The 13,116-nt window shown below is 42.0% G+C and overlaps 1 protein-coding gene across 3 annotated transcripts; it reads left to right on the plus strand.

The window, feature by feature from the left end:
- The first annotated feature begins 1 nt into the window (after window position 1).
- Window positions 2–13,102, plus strand: dpp3 (dipeptidyl-peptidase 3). Of its 3 annotated transcripts, none has more exons than XM_042093334.1 (18): window positions 2–122; window positions 3,937–4,248; window positions 4,559–4,648; window positions 4,855–4,992; window positions 5,195–5,269; window positions 6,098–6,191; window positions 6,304–6,434; window positions 8,119–8,249; window positions 8,683–8,741; window positions 8,860–9,054; window positions 9,172–9,284; window positions 9,401–9,493; window positions 9,956–10,018; window positions 10,138–10,262; window positions 10,620–10,740; window positions 11,520–11,699; window positions 11,811–11,973; window positions 12,399–13,102. In XM_042093334.1, exons 1-18 carry the CDS (start codon window positions 120–122, stop codon window positions 12,539–12,541), a joined length of 2,229 nt encoding a protein of 742 aa, XP_041949268.1. In that variant the 5' UTR covers window positions 2–119; the 3' UTR covers window positions 12,542–13,102. The 3 variants fall into 3 exon arrangements, with proteins under 3 accessions (XP_041949268.1, XP_041949267.1, XP_041949269.1); XM_042093333.1 differs by lacking the exon at window positions 2–122 and adding an exon at window positions 3,189–3,434; XM_042093335.1 differs by lacking the exon at window positions 2–122 and adding an exon at window positions 3,189–3,336.
- Window positions 13,103–13,116: the final 14 nt, after the last annotated feature.

Raw genomic sequence — 13,116 nt, forward strand, 5'->3', positions numbered from 1 at the left:
ATAGCCCGCACTCTCCCTCTCGCTACTGTTGCGTTTTAAAAGCGAAACTGATGCCACAACCTACACTGTGCACTTGCCGCGACAACAGCAGTCACTATCAGGCGCGCCAGCAGGAATGAATGGTAAGCGCACCATCTACCCCTCCGCGCGCAACAAAACATTGAAAGGCTTAATAATATTTGTCCGTTTCCCGGTTTCGTCCGTGCATTGGTCACCTAAAAAGTAGCCTACTGTAGTACAAAATCCATATGCAATATACAACAACAAAGTTGTCCAAATTAATAGGTCGTTATTATAATAACGACCTATTCATTTGGACAACTTTATACGGCCCTATAAAGGGTAAAGTTACCTTTAGTTTTGTTCTAGTTCACCGTTGTGTATGGCTTTAAACAGCGTTCGTGCTTTAACATCAGTAAACATTATTCAGTATAATACAGATGTAATGCTAACGTTTTGAGCATTTTGCCTACCTTGTTTATCTGAAATAACTCCTCTAGTTTTGCTGCCTCCATCCTTTGCTACCTCCACCCTTTCATTGTTTCCAAAAAAACGTTTTATATCCATGATAGCCTTGAAGTCTTGAGTTAGTGAATTAGCTTAACATTGTGTGTTGATAACAGGCAACCATAGTAAAAGAAAGCAACAAGTAGCCTAGCCTACAACGTCTGTAATTGCTGCGTGCATTTGTTAGGCTATTATTCCCTCTCCTGCTCAAACAAAAGGTGTGTACATTAAAGTTGATTTTGACAACGTGTTTACAAATTTGAAAGAAAATTGTAAATAGCCTATTGTCGAGCAGTTAATGGGATACTGCACAGTTGTGAAGCAGTTGGGAAGTTATGGTGGGCTAACTTTGTGTGAACACACACAGGGAAAATTCTCTCTCGTTGAGTTGCCTGATGGTACGCACAGTGCGTACGGCCGTAGGCCTACACCTGCAGGCGCGCCTGATCACTACAGTTCGCATCGTCGCAGGCCTAAGCTACCCCGATGCACAGACTAAACGGTAGTCTAGGTCATCAGGACATAAACCAAATGCCTCAGATTGAATTTAGTATTGGCCATCCCCAAAATGCACCAGAATACAGGAAATCACATCAAACAAATTAAACATTTTCTGGGGGAGGACCTCCACCCCCCCCGCCCCCCTCCCACATATACAACAATAAGTGGGGGGCCCTTAATACACCTGGGCCCAGGGGCCCGAAAGTTCATAATCCGCCCATGCCTGTACCAAAAGACCAGGAACGAAATGTGCTTTTAAATTTGCTAGGCCTACCATCGCAAGTTTTGTTCGGATCTATCTCAAAGTCCAAATAAAAACAGTAGCAGCCTATTGCTGTGCTGAATTAAGCCCAAGTCAGAAAGTTGGATTTGGTGTGTGACAGCCGGCTAACTGGAGTTCCAGCATGCAGTAGGCTATGCGATTGAAATAGCGCTGGATTTATCATGGAGGTATTATATATAACTGGAGAGTGACTAAGTCCCGCCCCCATTCATTTCAATGGCCCATGCTAGGCTAGCTACTTCAGCCAAAAAAGCATGAAATTGACCGCAGCCATCTTTACGAAAATGGCGTTTCATGGGTGTTCGTTTCCGGCACCAGCTAGAATTAGCCTATTAGATTCCACGTTACAGACGGAGACAACGTGAGGTACACGGTATGTCGTTGATGAAGATTGGACATTCCCTCAGAGGAAAAGAAGTTGTTCGGGAACGCGCTTCACCTCGTTATAAGCGCAAATTCATTTAATTGGTTGGGATAACATTTTGGGAATGGTGGTAAAGTTTGCCCTGTCTCTGAAGTCCTAGGTTATTTAATGTGATGTTCATATGTGATAATAAATGATGCGAATCAATATTGTGTCACTTTAGGCTTCACAAATAATGATCCATAAATAATATATTTGGACAGGTTGTAGGCCTATTACGCAATAGGCTATCCAACGAAAATGACTATTAATTAAGTAGACATGGTAAACGTGTGGATAGCTGGGATTTTTGCTGCACCCAGTGTGAATTTGCAGCTTGTTAAGCCTAGGCTACATTTGCAGGCAGACGAAATGAAGCCAAAGCAAGTTAAACTTCCGATAGAAGCGCACATCCCTCGGGTATTGTGGTTCGAGCAGGCATAGAGTCTGCAACTGTTGTTGGACATTTGGCTTTTGCCTCGACTGGCAGCCTGAACATTTAAATCAAATGCATAGCCTAATCATGTCAATGTTGCAAGAAAGCAAACGAAATAAGTCATTGACATTTGTTTCGTTTTAAATCACTTGGGGAGACAGGTTATATGATCCAGACGTTGCGTTCTACAGAACTACAGCCTGTGCGTTTTAAAATAGTCTTCATACACAACGCAATGAGTAGGCTAATAATTGGATATAGGTCATTGCTATGCATCTGCCAAAGTGTATGGTCATAGTCAGTTACTTTAAGGTAATTACTTGGCACCCCGCATATACGGCAAATAATAGCCTAATATGACAACATTAACATTTTTCTTTTATTTACCACAAAGTCCGGTAATACAGCCATGTAGGCATTAAGTCAAGTATCAGTAGCTTAATCCAAGTAGTTAGTTGTTTTATTTGTCGTCTTCCAGAAATGCAAACCAACATGGACGCGCGAGGACGCTCGTGCCCAACACTAAACTCGTGCATGAGTTGTCATCTACCAATCAGCATGTAAAAACTGGTGCCGGAAGTTGCAACCATGTAACGCCATGTTTTCAAAAATGTCGGCGGCCAAATTTTTATCATTATTTATTAATGTATTTATTTTTACATCTTAGTGTAGCCTAATCGCATACAAACACCAGACTTGGTGCCTTGGTTCCAATAAAACAACACAGCAAACACAGACAATCTCAAATCAGTCTCGCCTGGAGGAGGATACAGATTTCAAGTTCAAGCTCAAGTAGCCTAGTTTATTGTCATGTAGCCTAGGCCTAGGCTACTCATAAAAGGGGAGTAGGCTATGTTGTGTGTTTGGGTTATTTTAGATAGGCTATAGCCTAAGACTAGATTATTCTAGGCATATAGGCCTACTGTTCAAAATATTTAATTAAGGCCATCAAAAATATGTGATTTTTATATTCAATTTAGTTCAATATTAGTATAGAATAATATTCAATATTATTTGAATTCATACATGGGTAAGACTCAAAAGAGGAAGATAGCTGACAAAAAAGATGCTATAATTGGTCGAGATATAGGTCAGTTATTTTGCCTGTACACAATTGGTCAGGAGGTGGGACTTGGCTTTGAATGAACAGAGGAAGTGTCTGAAGCGTGAGACTGCAAATCGAAAGAAGCCGGCAGAGACCACAAGGTAGCTACCTAGAAAGTGTATTTCAAATGTTCATCAAGAGACTGAGCTATCTACTACGAAAGAGTTTTAGTAGCACACCACTGGGACTGTACTCTCAGGTATAGCTCGTTTGCTAGCAGGACAACAATATCTGAGGCTACTAACATACTTAGCTTGACAGTGTAGCTAAGTGAGCTAGCCGGCTAGTAGCTAACTGGAAGTGAAACCATGCATCTGTGTACTGGTGAAGTTCAAAACAATAGATTCTACTACAAAATAATGTAACGTTAGTTCATCAGTTAAGTTAGCCTGTTGTCGATTCACTTAGACTCGGACAGTACCTGATTAGAACATAATTTAGTATCAAACACGTCATATTTTTTAATCAAGGTTTGTACTAGCTTGCTAATCTATTTGCCTGGTGGCTAAGGTAAAAAACAAACACTTGCGGCAACCAGTTAGGCTGATACAGGATGTAGACTATATTTTGTTCTGTATGTCAGTCAGCCCTTTCCCTGTCATGTTTAACGTTGCTAATGTCAAGATATCACTTGCCTGCAAGTCTATACATTTAGTTCTTATGATTGAATAATTTGAATATAATTCCAATTCTCCCTGCAGGTTACCTATTCAATTCAGCGAAAGCAAGTACACTGCCTAAAGATGGTGGACTCTCAGTACTACCTTCCAAACAGCATTAGCATCTCCAAGCTGGACTGCAAGGAGGCTTTTGGACTGTTATCTGCGAAGGAGAAGCTCTATGCCCACTACATCTCTCGGGCGGCATGGTATGGTGGTCTTGTGGTTTTGCTGCAAACTTCCCCTGAGTCACCTACAATTTATGTGCTTTTGCAGAAGCTTTTCCGCAAACAGACCCAAGCGGAGCTGGAGAAGGTGGCCAGTGAAGCTGGACTAAGTCCAGAGGAATACCAGGTTGGTACATCTGTCGTCATGCACATAACGTTCCCAGGGCTTCTCAGTTTGGCTCCAGGACCAACCCCTGCTCTGGGAACCCTCTGCCTCTCCATCCCCCAAGTGCACATGAAGTACAGTGTTGCTGATGAGTTCAGTCAGGGGAAGGTGCAGGCACCTGGACTGAGATTCTCTGATCTAGATGAATACATTATCAAAAGAGAATAGTTTAGTGTATCTTTAAAATATATGCCACGTTGTTGTTATGCAGGAACAGTTTCCGTGTAACACAGTTCAATGTTGTTATGTCAATGTGATTTTTTGCAACCAGGCTGTCCTGGTATATGCTGCAGGATTCTATGCCAATATGGGAAACTACAAATCATTTGGAGACACCAAATTTATCCCCAACTTGCCAAAGGTAAGCAGTTCTTCCTTTTTATAATGTGTAGAACAGGACCATTTTGTACAATGTTAAGATTATTATTGTTCCAAATAAATCTTAAAATTGTATGAAACATTGCATTTTACATGATGGGAAGACAAGCTGATCCACTACTTTTGTGATCTTGTTGACATGCATAAAGGGGCATGCCTGTAATATACTTTTTTAATCAAATTGACCAGGAGAAGCTGAAGGCTTTGGTGTGGCAGAGTAAGGCCTTCAAGGAAAACCCTGCAGAGATGGAATCACTGTGGAACAGCTGCTCCAAACTCCTCTTCTCACTGGAGGACCGACAGAAGCAGCTTGGACTGGGTCAGGATGTGAGTCAGTGGATCTCCAGAGATCCAGTGGATCTCAAACAATTCAATTGCACAGGCATTGACACTGTCCAACTCCAAGACACAAAAAAATGTTTGCCGTTATAGATACCACCAGTTCATGGCAGATATGGCAATATTTGTATGGCAATATACGGCTGTACATTGTTTGTGCATATCTAAATGGTCTTTATCATATCCCCAGGGGATCACCACATATTTCTCAGGAAATTGCTGTTTAGAGGATGCCAAACTGGCCCAGAAATTCCTGGATTCTCAGGTACATCCTTTCTGCTACCTATTTTCCAAGAGATTGTTGCTAATGTTGTTTCTATTCTCACCTTAACCTCCTACTCTATAATTCATGGCCATAGTTCTCCTACCAACAGCCTTGTATTAAAACAAATCACATACAGGCTGACGTGATCTCACATTTGACTTTAACATTACCGGTACATTAAAACCACTAGTTGGGTCTGTCATACTTCTCTTATTATTATGCAAAACCTCTTACATATATACCTGTGCAAAATACATTAAGTGTAGATGTGTATCAATGATACTTAGGCATTATCTACAGTGGGGAGAATAAGTATTTGAACCCATGCTAAAGTTGACTAAAATGCTCATTAGGTTCAATGCAAATCAAACCAGCTAATAGGCTAACTGAAAAACACACCATGCCAATCTCTAGGTATGGTGAAGGGTATGTGATGATGTGGGGCTATTTTAATTCCAAAGGCCAAGGAAACTTTCAGGATGCATAGTATCCTGGATCCATGAAATAAGTGGCCTTTAAAAATAAAAATTCTGCCTGCCTCTATGGGAATTTAACATAGGGGTCAAATACTTACTGCCCCTGTAATTTAAGGAAGAACATTTATTTATTTATTTACGATACATTCTTCATTCACTAAGGAAATTGGTGTCCTTAAAGGTTGGATTTTTACTATTTGTTTTAATTAAGGCATTAAGATCAATTTCTAACAGATGTTTTTATATTTGTGTTTTTAGTCAACTTTAGCTCAAATACTAAAATAATACGGTTCAAATACTTATTCTCCCCACTGTATGTGGGTAGTAAAGGCTTATATGTGTTTCTGTGTAGAATCTGAGTGCCTACAACACCAGACTGTTCAAGAGGGAGCCAGAGGCGGGGAAGCAGGCCTATGAGGTTAGACTGGCCTCTGCAGTGAAGATGGGTAAGCACTGCTGTGTTATTTGTTATTAGCTTTGACAGCAAAAATTATATGAGTTAGTCCAGTTAAGGAAGGCAGTTGGTCAAGCTTGGTCTCCTGTTTCCCTCTGCTGTAGATTGTGTTTCTGATGGGGAAGGCCAGACCCGCTGTGGCCGTTATGATTTCGAAGACGCCGTGTTCAATGTTCATAGAGGTGACTATGCTCCCCTTATGGAAAAAGTCAGCCAAAATTTGGAGAAAGCCAAGGTAAGTGTGCAAAACTTCTGTCTACCTTATCTGAATTTTCCATCCCTGTGCAAAGTTAAAGAAGCCCTATGCAGGTCTGGTTATTTCTTTGCTGTTTCTGGGTTTTTGCCTGATTTGGGCTCGCATTTTTCACGTCATAGCTCCCCCTGCAGCTTTGGTAGCAAGTGACTGCTACGCTAAACCCCCACTAGCTAGCGGGCTAGCCATCAAGAAACCAAGCTAAACACATACAGTGCTCACAATAAAACGGTCGAGCAAACACATTGCTTAAGAGACTATCAAACCACATTACAAAAACGAAGTTCACCGAAGGGTAGGCTTCTTACAATTTCAACGGCAACAAAGCCAAGTTGGAGTCCGTTTTGCAGTCTTCTTAGAAACCACAATCTGACTAATTTTTCGGGGCGCGATTGGATACTTCCGCCGAGTCACATCCGGATTTGTTCGGACCGGGACCAGAAAGTTGCATATTCGGTTTTTCCGCGGAGAAGCACTAGGGAGAGACGAAGCACCCACCAAACGACCCAAAAAGTGTTGTAGAACCATCAGGACGACTCTCAACCTGCATAATTAAGGTCATTTTTGCCAAAATTGTTGCATAGGGCTTCTTTAATTTTCACAAATTGGTAGAAAGTCAAGTTTTACATTGTCACCTGATAGCCTCTTCTGAGGGATATGTTATAAAAGTTTTTAACAAGAAGTGTGGAATTAGAATACATCATCCATCATTATCAGCTTTATTGCCAGACTCAAGGCCCATTCAGAAGACACAGACATGACATACAACATACATTAAAAAGACAAGGATATACTGTACATATACATACACAGATAAATAGAAATACAGACACTGCACAAACCCAATCTGTTCCCGAGGTAGTAGGGTTAGGAATATAATGTTTCTTTGATTTGTGATGGGATAGCATAAATTATTAACTTATGTTTGGGGACTTTAAAGGTGCCATATGTAATGTCCGCCAAAAAAAAATCAATTCATACTCCACATTCCATAAAAGATGGGGGGAGTATACCTCCAGAAAGTGAGTTGGTCTACCCTAGAGTAACAACCGAGACGCATGTATTGCAGTTTGGCTGGCTGTTATGTTGCCCGCATACCGCCTCCCATGGCCGAAACTGGTATTATGACACCTGTCTGGCTGTGGCTAGTAATTTAGCATGCTAATTCAGGTTGATATCTCTGCAGCACTATACCGTGTCATTTTTTTAATGACATCATTGCCCTTATTTCTTCTCATTTTTCTGATGCGTGTAGCTCATTTTTTGGATATCTTTACCTCAATTCTTACACATGGCACCTTTTAATGGGGGTATTAATATATCTGTGTTTATTTTTACACAAATCCATGTGTTTGCAATGAGTGCCAGATGTGTGTATGGATAAAGAAACTCAGTGGATATTGTAGTATTATTTTACTTTGCGTCAAAGGCATCAAGTGAAGGCCCCATATCAGATTTTCCCTGAAGCTTGAATAAAACAATTTATTTTTCCTGATCTTGTTTTATAGGATTCCAAAGTGCCACTGAAATCCAGTTAATGATTATTCCAGTGATTTTATCGCTTAGCAAATTTGATACCCTGCCTACTGAAAATATGGTTCTATACTCGTTACTGCATGGCCATGTGAGATCCACTGTAGATTTAATGTGTATGTTCCCTTTGTAGACCTATGCGTCCAATGAGAATGAGGTTCGTATGCTGGAGGAGTATGTTAAAAGCTTCAATTTTGGATCAGTGGATGCACACAAAGAAGGTTCCCGCTTCTGGATTAAGGACAAGGGTCCTATTGTGGAGAGGTAACACTACCTACATGTAGACACTGAATTGCCTTTTCAGTCTTTTTTGAGGTTAGAATTGTAGACTCTACCGTTAAATGAAAGCCTAATGGGCTTAAGGCCAACACAAACCGGCACCAACGTGAGTGCGGCGTACTCCACTTTTGACCTTCAACTCCATTGTAATCAGTACAACTCCACACAACAGCGTTGCACTTTGACGCCGCCATTGTGTATATTACGATTCAGTTCTATTTTGTCGGCGCCGCTCCATTGAGATCTCTCAATCCATTGTTTTTCCCGCTGTTTGCCAGTGAATACGTCAGGGCTGATGTACGTGGAAAGTGACCGCGCTCCTGTTGGCACCATTGTGCACTGTGCTTTAGTATTTTAGTGTCGATGTTGAGAAAGTCTATGAGTTGGTCAGGCTAACGGTTGTCCATTCTATGTTTAGTTACATTGGTTTTATCGAGAGCTACAGAGATCCTTTTGGATCCAGAGGGGAGTTTGAAGGTAAAGAACTAAAATATACTTTGGGTCTCTCTTCCGTTATAAACTTATCAATACTCCTCTCAGTCGGTGTGGGAGTCTTGAAGTAGGGGTTGTAATTCAATTTTCCTTGTGTGGACAGGGTTTGTTGCCGTGGTGAACAAGGCAATGAGCGCTCGCTTTGCCCAGCTGGTGAGCAAGGCCGAGGTGCTGCTCCCAGAGCTGCCGTGGCCAGCGGCCTTCGAAAAGGACCACTTCCTGCGGCCCGACTTCACTTCCCTGGATGTGCTAACATTCGCCGGCAGCGGCATTCCATCGGGCATCAACATCCCCAACTGTGAGATGATCTTAATTCCTGTTGCAGCAGACTGACATGCAAACAGCTCCCATTTTCTGTACTTGTGATTTTTTGTGCCCTGGGACTTTAGTGATTAATGTCTGTTTCTCCTGCCAGATGATGACATCAGACAGTCAGAGGGTTTTAAAAACGTGTCTCTGGGAAACGTGTTAGCTGTGGGCAGCATCACTCGTAAAGAGGACCTCACCTTCCTCGAGGAGGACATCAAGGTATCTTTCTGCACTTCTCCTGATGACGATAAGATATTCGCCGCAGTGCTGAATGGATTTATTAGATACAGATGGCTAAGAGCACTGCTGTGTGCAATCCTTTATCTTCTCTGCAGGATTTGTACCTCAAACTGGTGGGCCCTGCCTTTGAGGTGCAGGTGGGGCTACATGAACTCCTGGGTCACGGCAGTGGAAAACTCTTTGTTCAGGTGAGAGCAACATCTGTTCTGGCTTAAAAGTGCACTCTGCAATTTATAACTAATAGTTATCTTTATTTAGGCTGAACAGCCAAAGAAATCGCCCCCTTCTGTGTTCCTGGCAAAGTGTTGATTGAGAAACACTCCATGGACAGCTAAACGGATGTGAGGAGCAGATTTCACAAAATGTTTATTGGATTTGAAGTGGATCATAACATTAAATGATTTGCCATTCTTATGTGCTCTTAATCTCCGTAGATGTTGTGAAAGTACATAAACTGGAATGTGATGTTCGGACAGCAGTGTTTTTTGAGCACACTCACTTAATGAATAGCCAAGGACTGAAACGAAAGTCTATGAGATTTGAATTGCAGACTGCTCCTGTCTCCAGATGGCATGTTGTGCTTTTGGGTGGCATCTATGTTTTGTATGTAATTAGTAATCAAATTATTTCTGTTATTTGTTTGGCTTTAGGATTCAAAGGGAAACTTCAACTTCGATAAGGGCAGCATTTGCAACCCACTGACTGAACAGTTGGTAAGTTATTTCGTTGTGGTTGATGGTTTTACCCTTTGAGTGTGTGTTGTATTTTAGCACACAGTTTCATTTGTCTTTAGATTGTTATTTCTAATTAATGTAACCTCCCTGTCATGTAGGTGTCGAGCTGGTACCAGGAGGGTGAGACGTGGGACAGCAAGTTCTCCACCATCGCCTCCAGCTATGAGGAGTGCAGGGCCGAGTGTGTGGGCATCTACATGTGTCTCGGCAAAGAGGTGCTCAGGTGAGAGTGCACACCAACCAATTCCCGACAACAATGGGTTTAAACTACTGTGAGAGCTGTAAGAGTTTCTTAAAATTTCACCAGATTTGAATTTTAAATGTTTGACCTATGTTAAAAATGATTGTCAGACAAATACGCACTTGTCGAGAGACGATGTGTCCAATATTATGCAATACAATATTAAGCACAGATTACCGAAGGCTCTTTCCTCCCCGCAACATCTTTTTGTGTTATAAGTATCAAAGTGTGAAGTTGGTCAGCTTTTAGTATTTTTTTTTTGTCTCTCACAATAAGTCTTGGTACAGCAGCTTTTTGTAAAAAGCCCTGCTCACATTCTTCAGTTGTGCTTTTCTGCAGCATCTTTGGGCACGAGGGAGAGGATGCTGAGGACGTGCTGTACATCAACTGGCTGAACATGGTGCGTGCCGGCCTGCTCGGGCTCGAGTTCTACACCCCAGAGAGCAAAACCTGGAGACAGGTGAGGACTGCTGTGCAGTCAGGGCACCCAGTCACAGAGAAAAGGACTGTTACTGTGTGTAACCTGTAAGGCATAATGGATGACACGGCGTTCAGGTATCAGAACTCGATGCACGTTCAAGGTGGTAATGCGGCCACAACACAAAGCGGATTGTCCAGTTAATTGGTATTCTAAAGAGTGCATCTCAATAGGGAATTCAACCAAGCAGTGGGATAAGTAAGGTATGAGTTACACCAGGTGCGTAACTGAAGCGTTCCTTTCGCGACGCGTAAAATCCATTTTAAAAGACTGGTCTATTTTTTTCGAACGTACGCGCCGCTATCACGTCTGGTGTAGCTACTTCCATTGATTATAGTAGCAGCTAATTGTTGCAGCAGACGCTACACGAACAGAACGCTTCCGTCAGCCTGGTGTAGCTCATACCTAAGGGATAATGGATGACACAGTGGTCTGTTAACAGAAATGAATGCACAGTCGAGGTTGTAAAACGGCCCTGACGCGCAGCGTGCATTAATTTCTGTTCACAGTGAGTTCGCCGAATTAATATACTAATAATATACTATACTAATTAAGTGTGATGCGGCCAAAAAAATTGATCTACTTCATAGGTGTTCAAATAACATATTTAGAATGCACTATTCTAAATTACGCAGGACAATGGGAAATTCAACCAAGCAGTGGAATAATATACAATAATTAAGCAGAAGATTCAACTAGGAATTTTGTTACTTCTGAATTTTGTTTGAATTTTGCTTCTTATGCTGTCCTCTCTGTGTCAGGCCCACATGCGCGGTCGCTTTGTCATCCTGCGAGTGCTTCTGGAGGCTGGAGAGGGGCTGGTGACCCTTAAGGCCACCACTGGTGCTGACGGACGACCGGACATGGTCATCTCACTGGACCGTTCCAAGATCAAAACTGTGGGCAAAAATGCCATCCAGAAATTCCTGTGCAAGTTACAGGTATGTTGGTGGGGCGTTAGAACAAAAATGTTTGGATAATTGTAGTCAGAGCTGTATAGAGCGGCTCTGGTTGTACTTATCCAAAATCTTATGATCTCAACTAACCGGCAGGTTTACAAGACCATTGCAGATGTGGAAGGTGGCCGTGCTCTGTATGAGGGCTATTCTGAGGTGAACTCTGATGGCCCTCACGACTTCCTTCGCATCCGAGAGACAGTCCTGCTCCGAAAGGTGGCTCGGAAGCTGTTTGTCCAGGCCAACACTGTGGTCAAAGGTTCGTGTGGTCAACAAAACATTGTCTTCTGGAAATCAAACTCCAGTATATGGGATGCAAGTGTTTACTCACAGAATGTTACAGAATAAGGGACAAGAAAGGTACTTAAAAACCCACCAGGCTAGCCACATAACTACTTATCTTCAGAAGTGCTGAAGAAGTTGGAGTTAGTTTGGCAATGACACAGCCGTACCACTGTTCTCTTTTTATCCTTCAAAGTCAGAAGTCAAAACAATGAGGAATTGGGCAATACACATAATGCAAAGGATCTGTAAAACACTTAAGTATCATATTAAAGTGAATCCATCAAATAGGACTATATAACTATATTAATATTGCTGCTGCTACTACTACTACTATTGCTACTACTACTACTACTACTACTACTACTACTACTAAGAATAATAATAATAATGCTCTTGCAGGGGAGAGTGTGGAGTTGGTGGAGTATGAAAACACAGCGGCGGGACTGGTTCAGTCGAACACTGACCGCTTCCAGGAGGATGCAGAAGAGCTGGAGCGCCACCTGCTGGAGCTGAGCTCTCAGGACGTGTCGTGCTGGTGCTGAGGAAGGCACAGCAGACCAGAGCCAACTAGGTGTGACTCCTCGGCCAATCTTGTTGCCCTCCTCAAATGTTTCATTTGATTGATTGTTCTTTTTTGTCGGATGCAAAGTGAGTTGATGAACTGTTGATAAATATACTGTAATGTACATCAAGGGAACCAAGGGTTTACAGTGGAGGTTCTACTGAAGTTTAGCAGTGCTGAAACCTTAGTGTGACCCCAATTTCTAATTTTTACAACCAAGCAATCATAATCGTCTGTAAATAATGAGAATGTGGTAACAGTGGGTGCCGTATATGTTTGAGATTGTATGAATAACCTTGCATAATGACCTCTGTGTAGCTCAAACGAGAGGCCTTGAGTGAAATGTGTGATAATGAGAGGGGCCATCTTGATCTTTGCGGTGAAATTTGACAGATTGGCTTTCAAAAGTGAAACAGTGGTAATCTTTAGGAAAAAGATGTGTCCTGGACGTTTTATTCTCTGCCAAACATCCCACTAGGGCATCTTTCTCAACCATGTCTATACATCTTGAAATAAACTAAAATGGAGACAAAGTACAAAACTCGGGTGTGAAAC

This window comes from Alosa sapidissima, chromosome 5, assembly GCF_018492685.1.
Source record: "Alosa sapidissima isolate fAloSap1 chromosome 5, fAloSap1.pri, whole genome shotgun sequence".
Classification (NCBI taxonomy): domain Eukaryota; kingdom Metazoa; phylum Chordata; class Actinopteri; order Clupeiformes; family Clupeidae; genus Alosa; species Alosa sapidissima.

What these genes read in the sequence shown, in the direction of transcription:
- dpp3 (XM_042093333.1), top strand. Translation starts at nt 3,363, where the DNA reads ATGTTCATCAAGAGACTGAGCTATCTACTACGAAAGAGTTTTAGTAGC. An exon ending in TTATCCCCAACTTGCCAAAG is followed by an intron (nt 4,649 to 4,854) that starts GTAAGCAGTTCT and finishes CAAATTGACCAG; the next exon opens with GAGAAGCTGAAGGCTTTGGT. An exon ending in CTCGGCAAAGAGGTGCTCAG is followed by an intron (nt 10,263 to 10,619) that starts GTGAGAGTGCAC and finishes GCTTTTCTGCAG; the next exon opens with CATCTTTGGGCACGAGGGAG.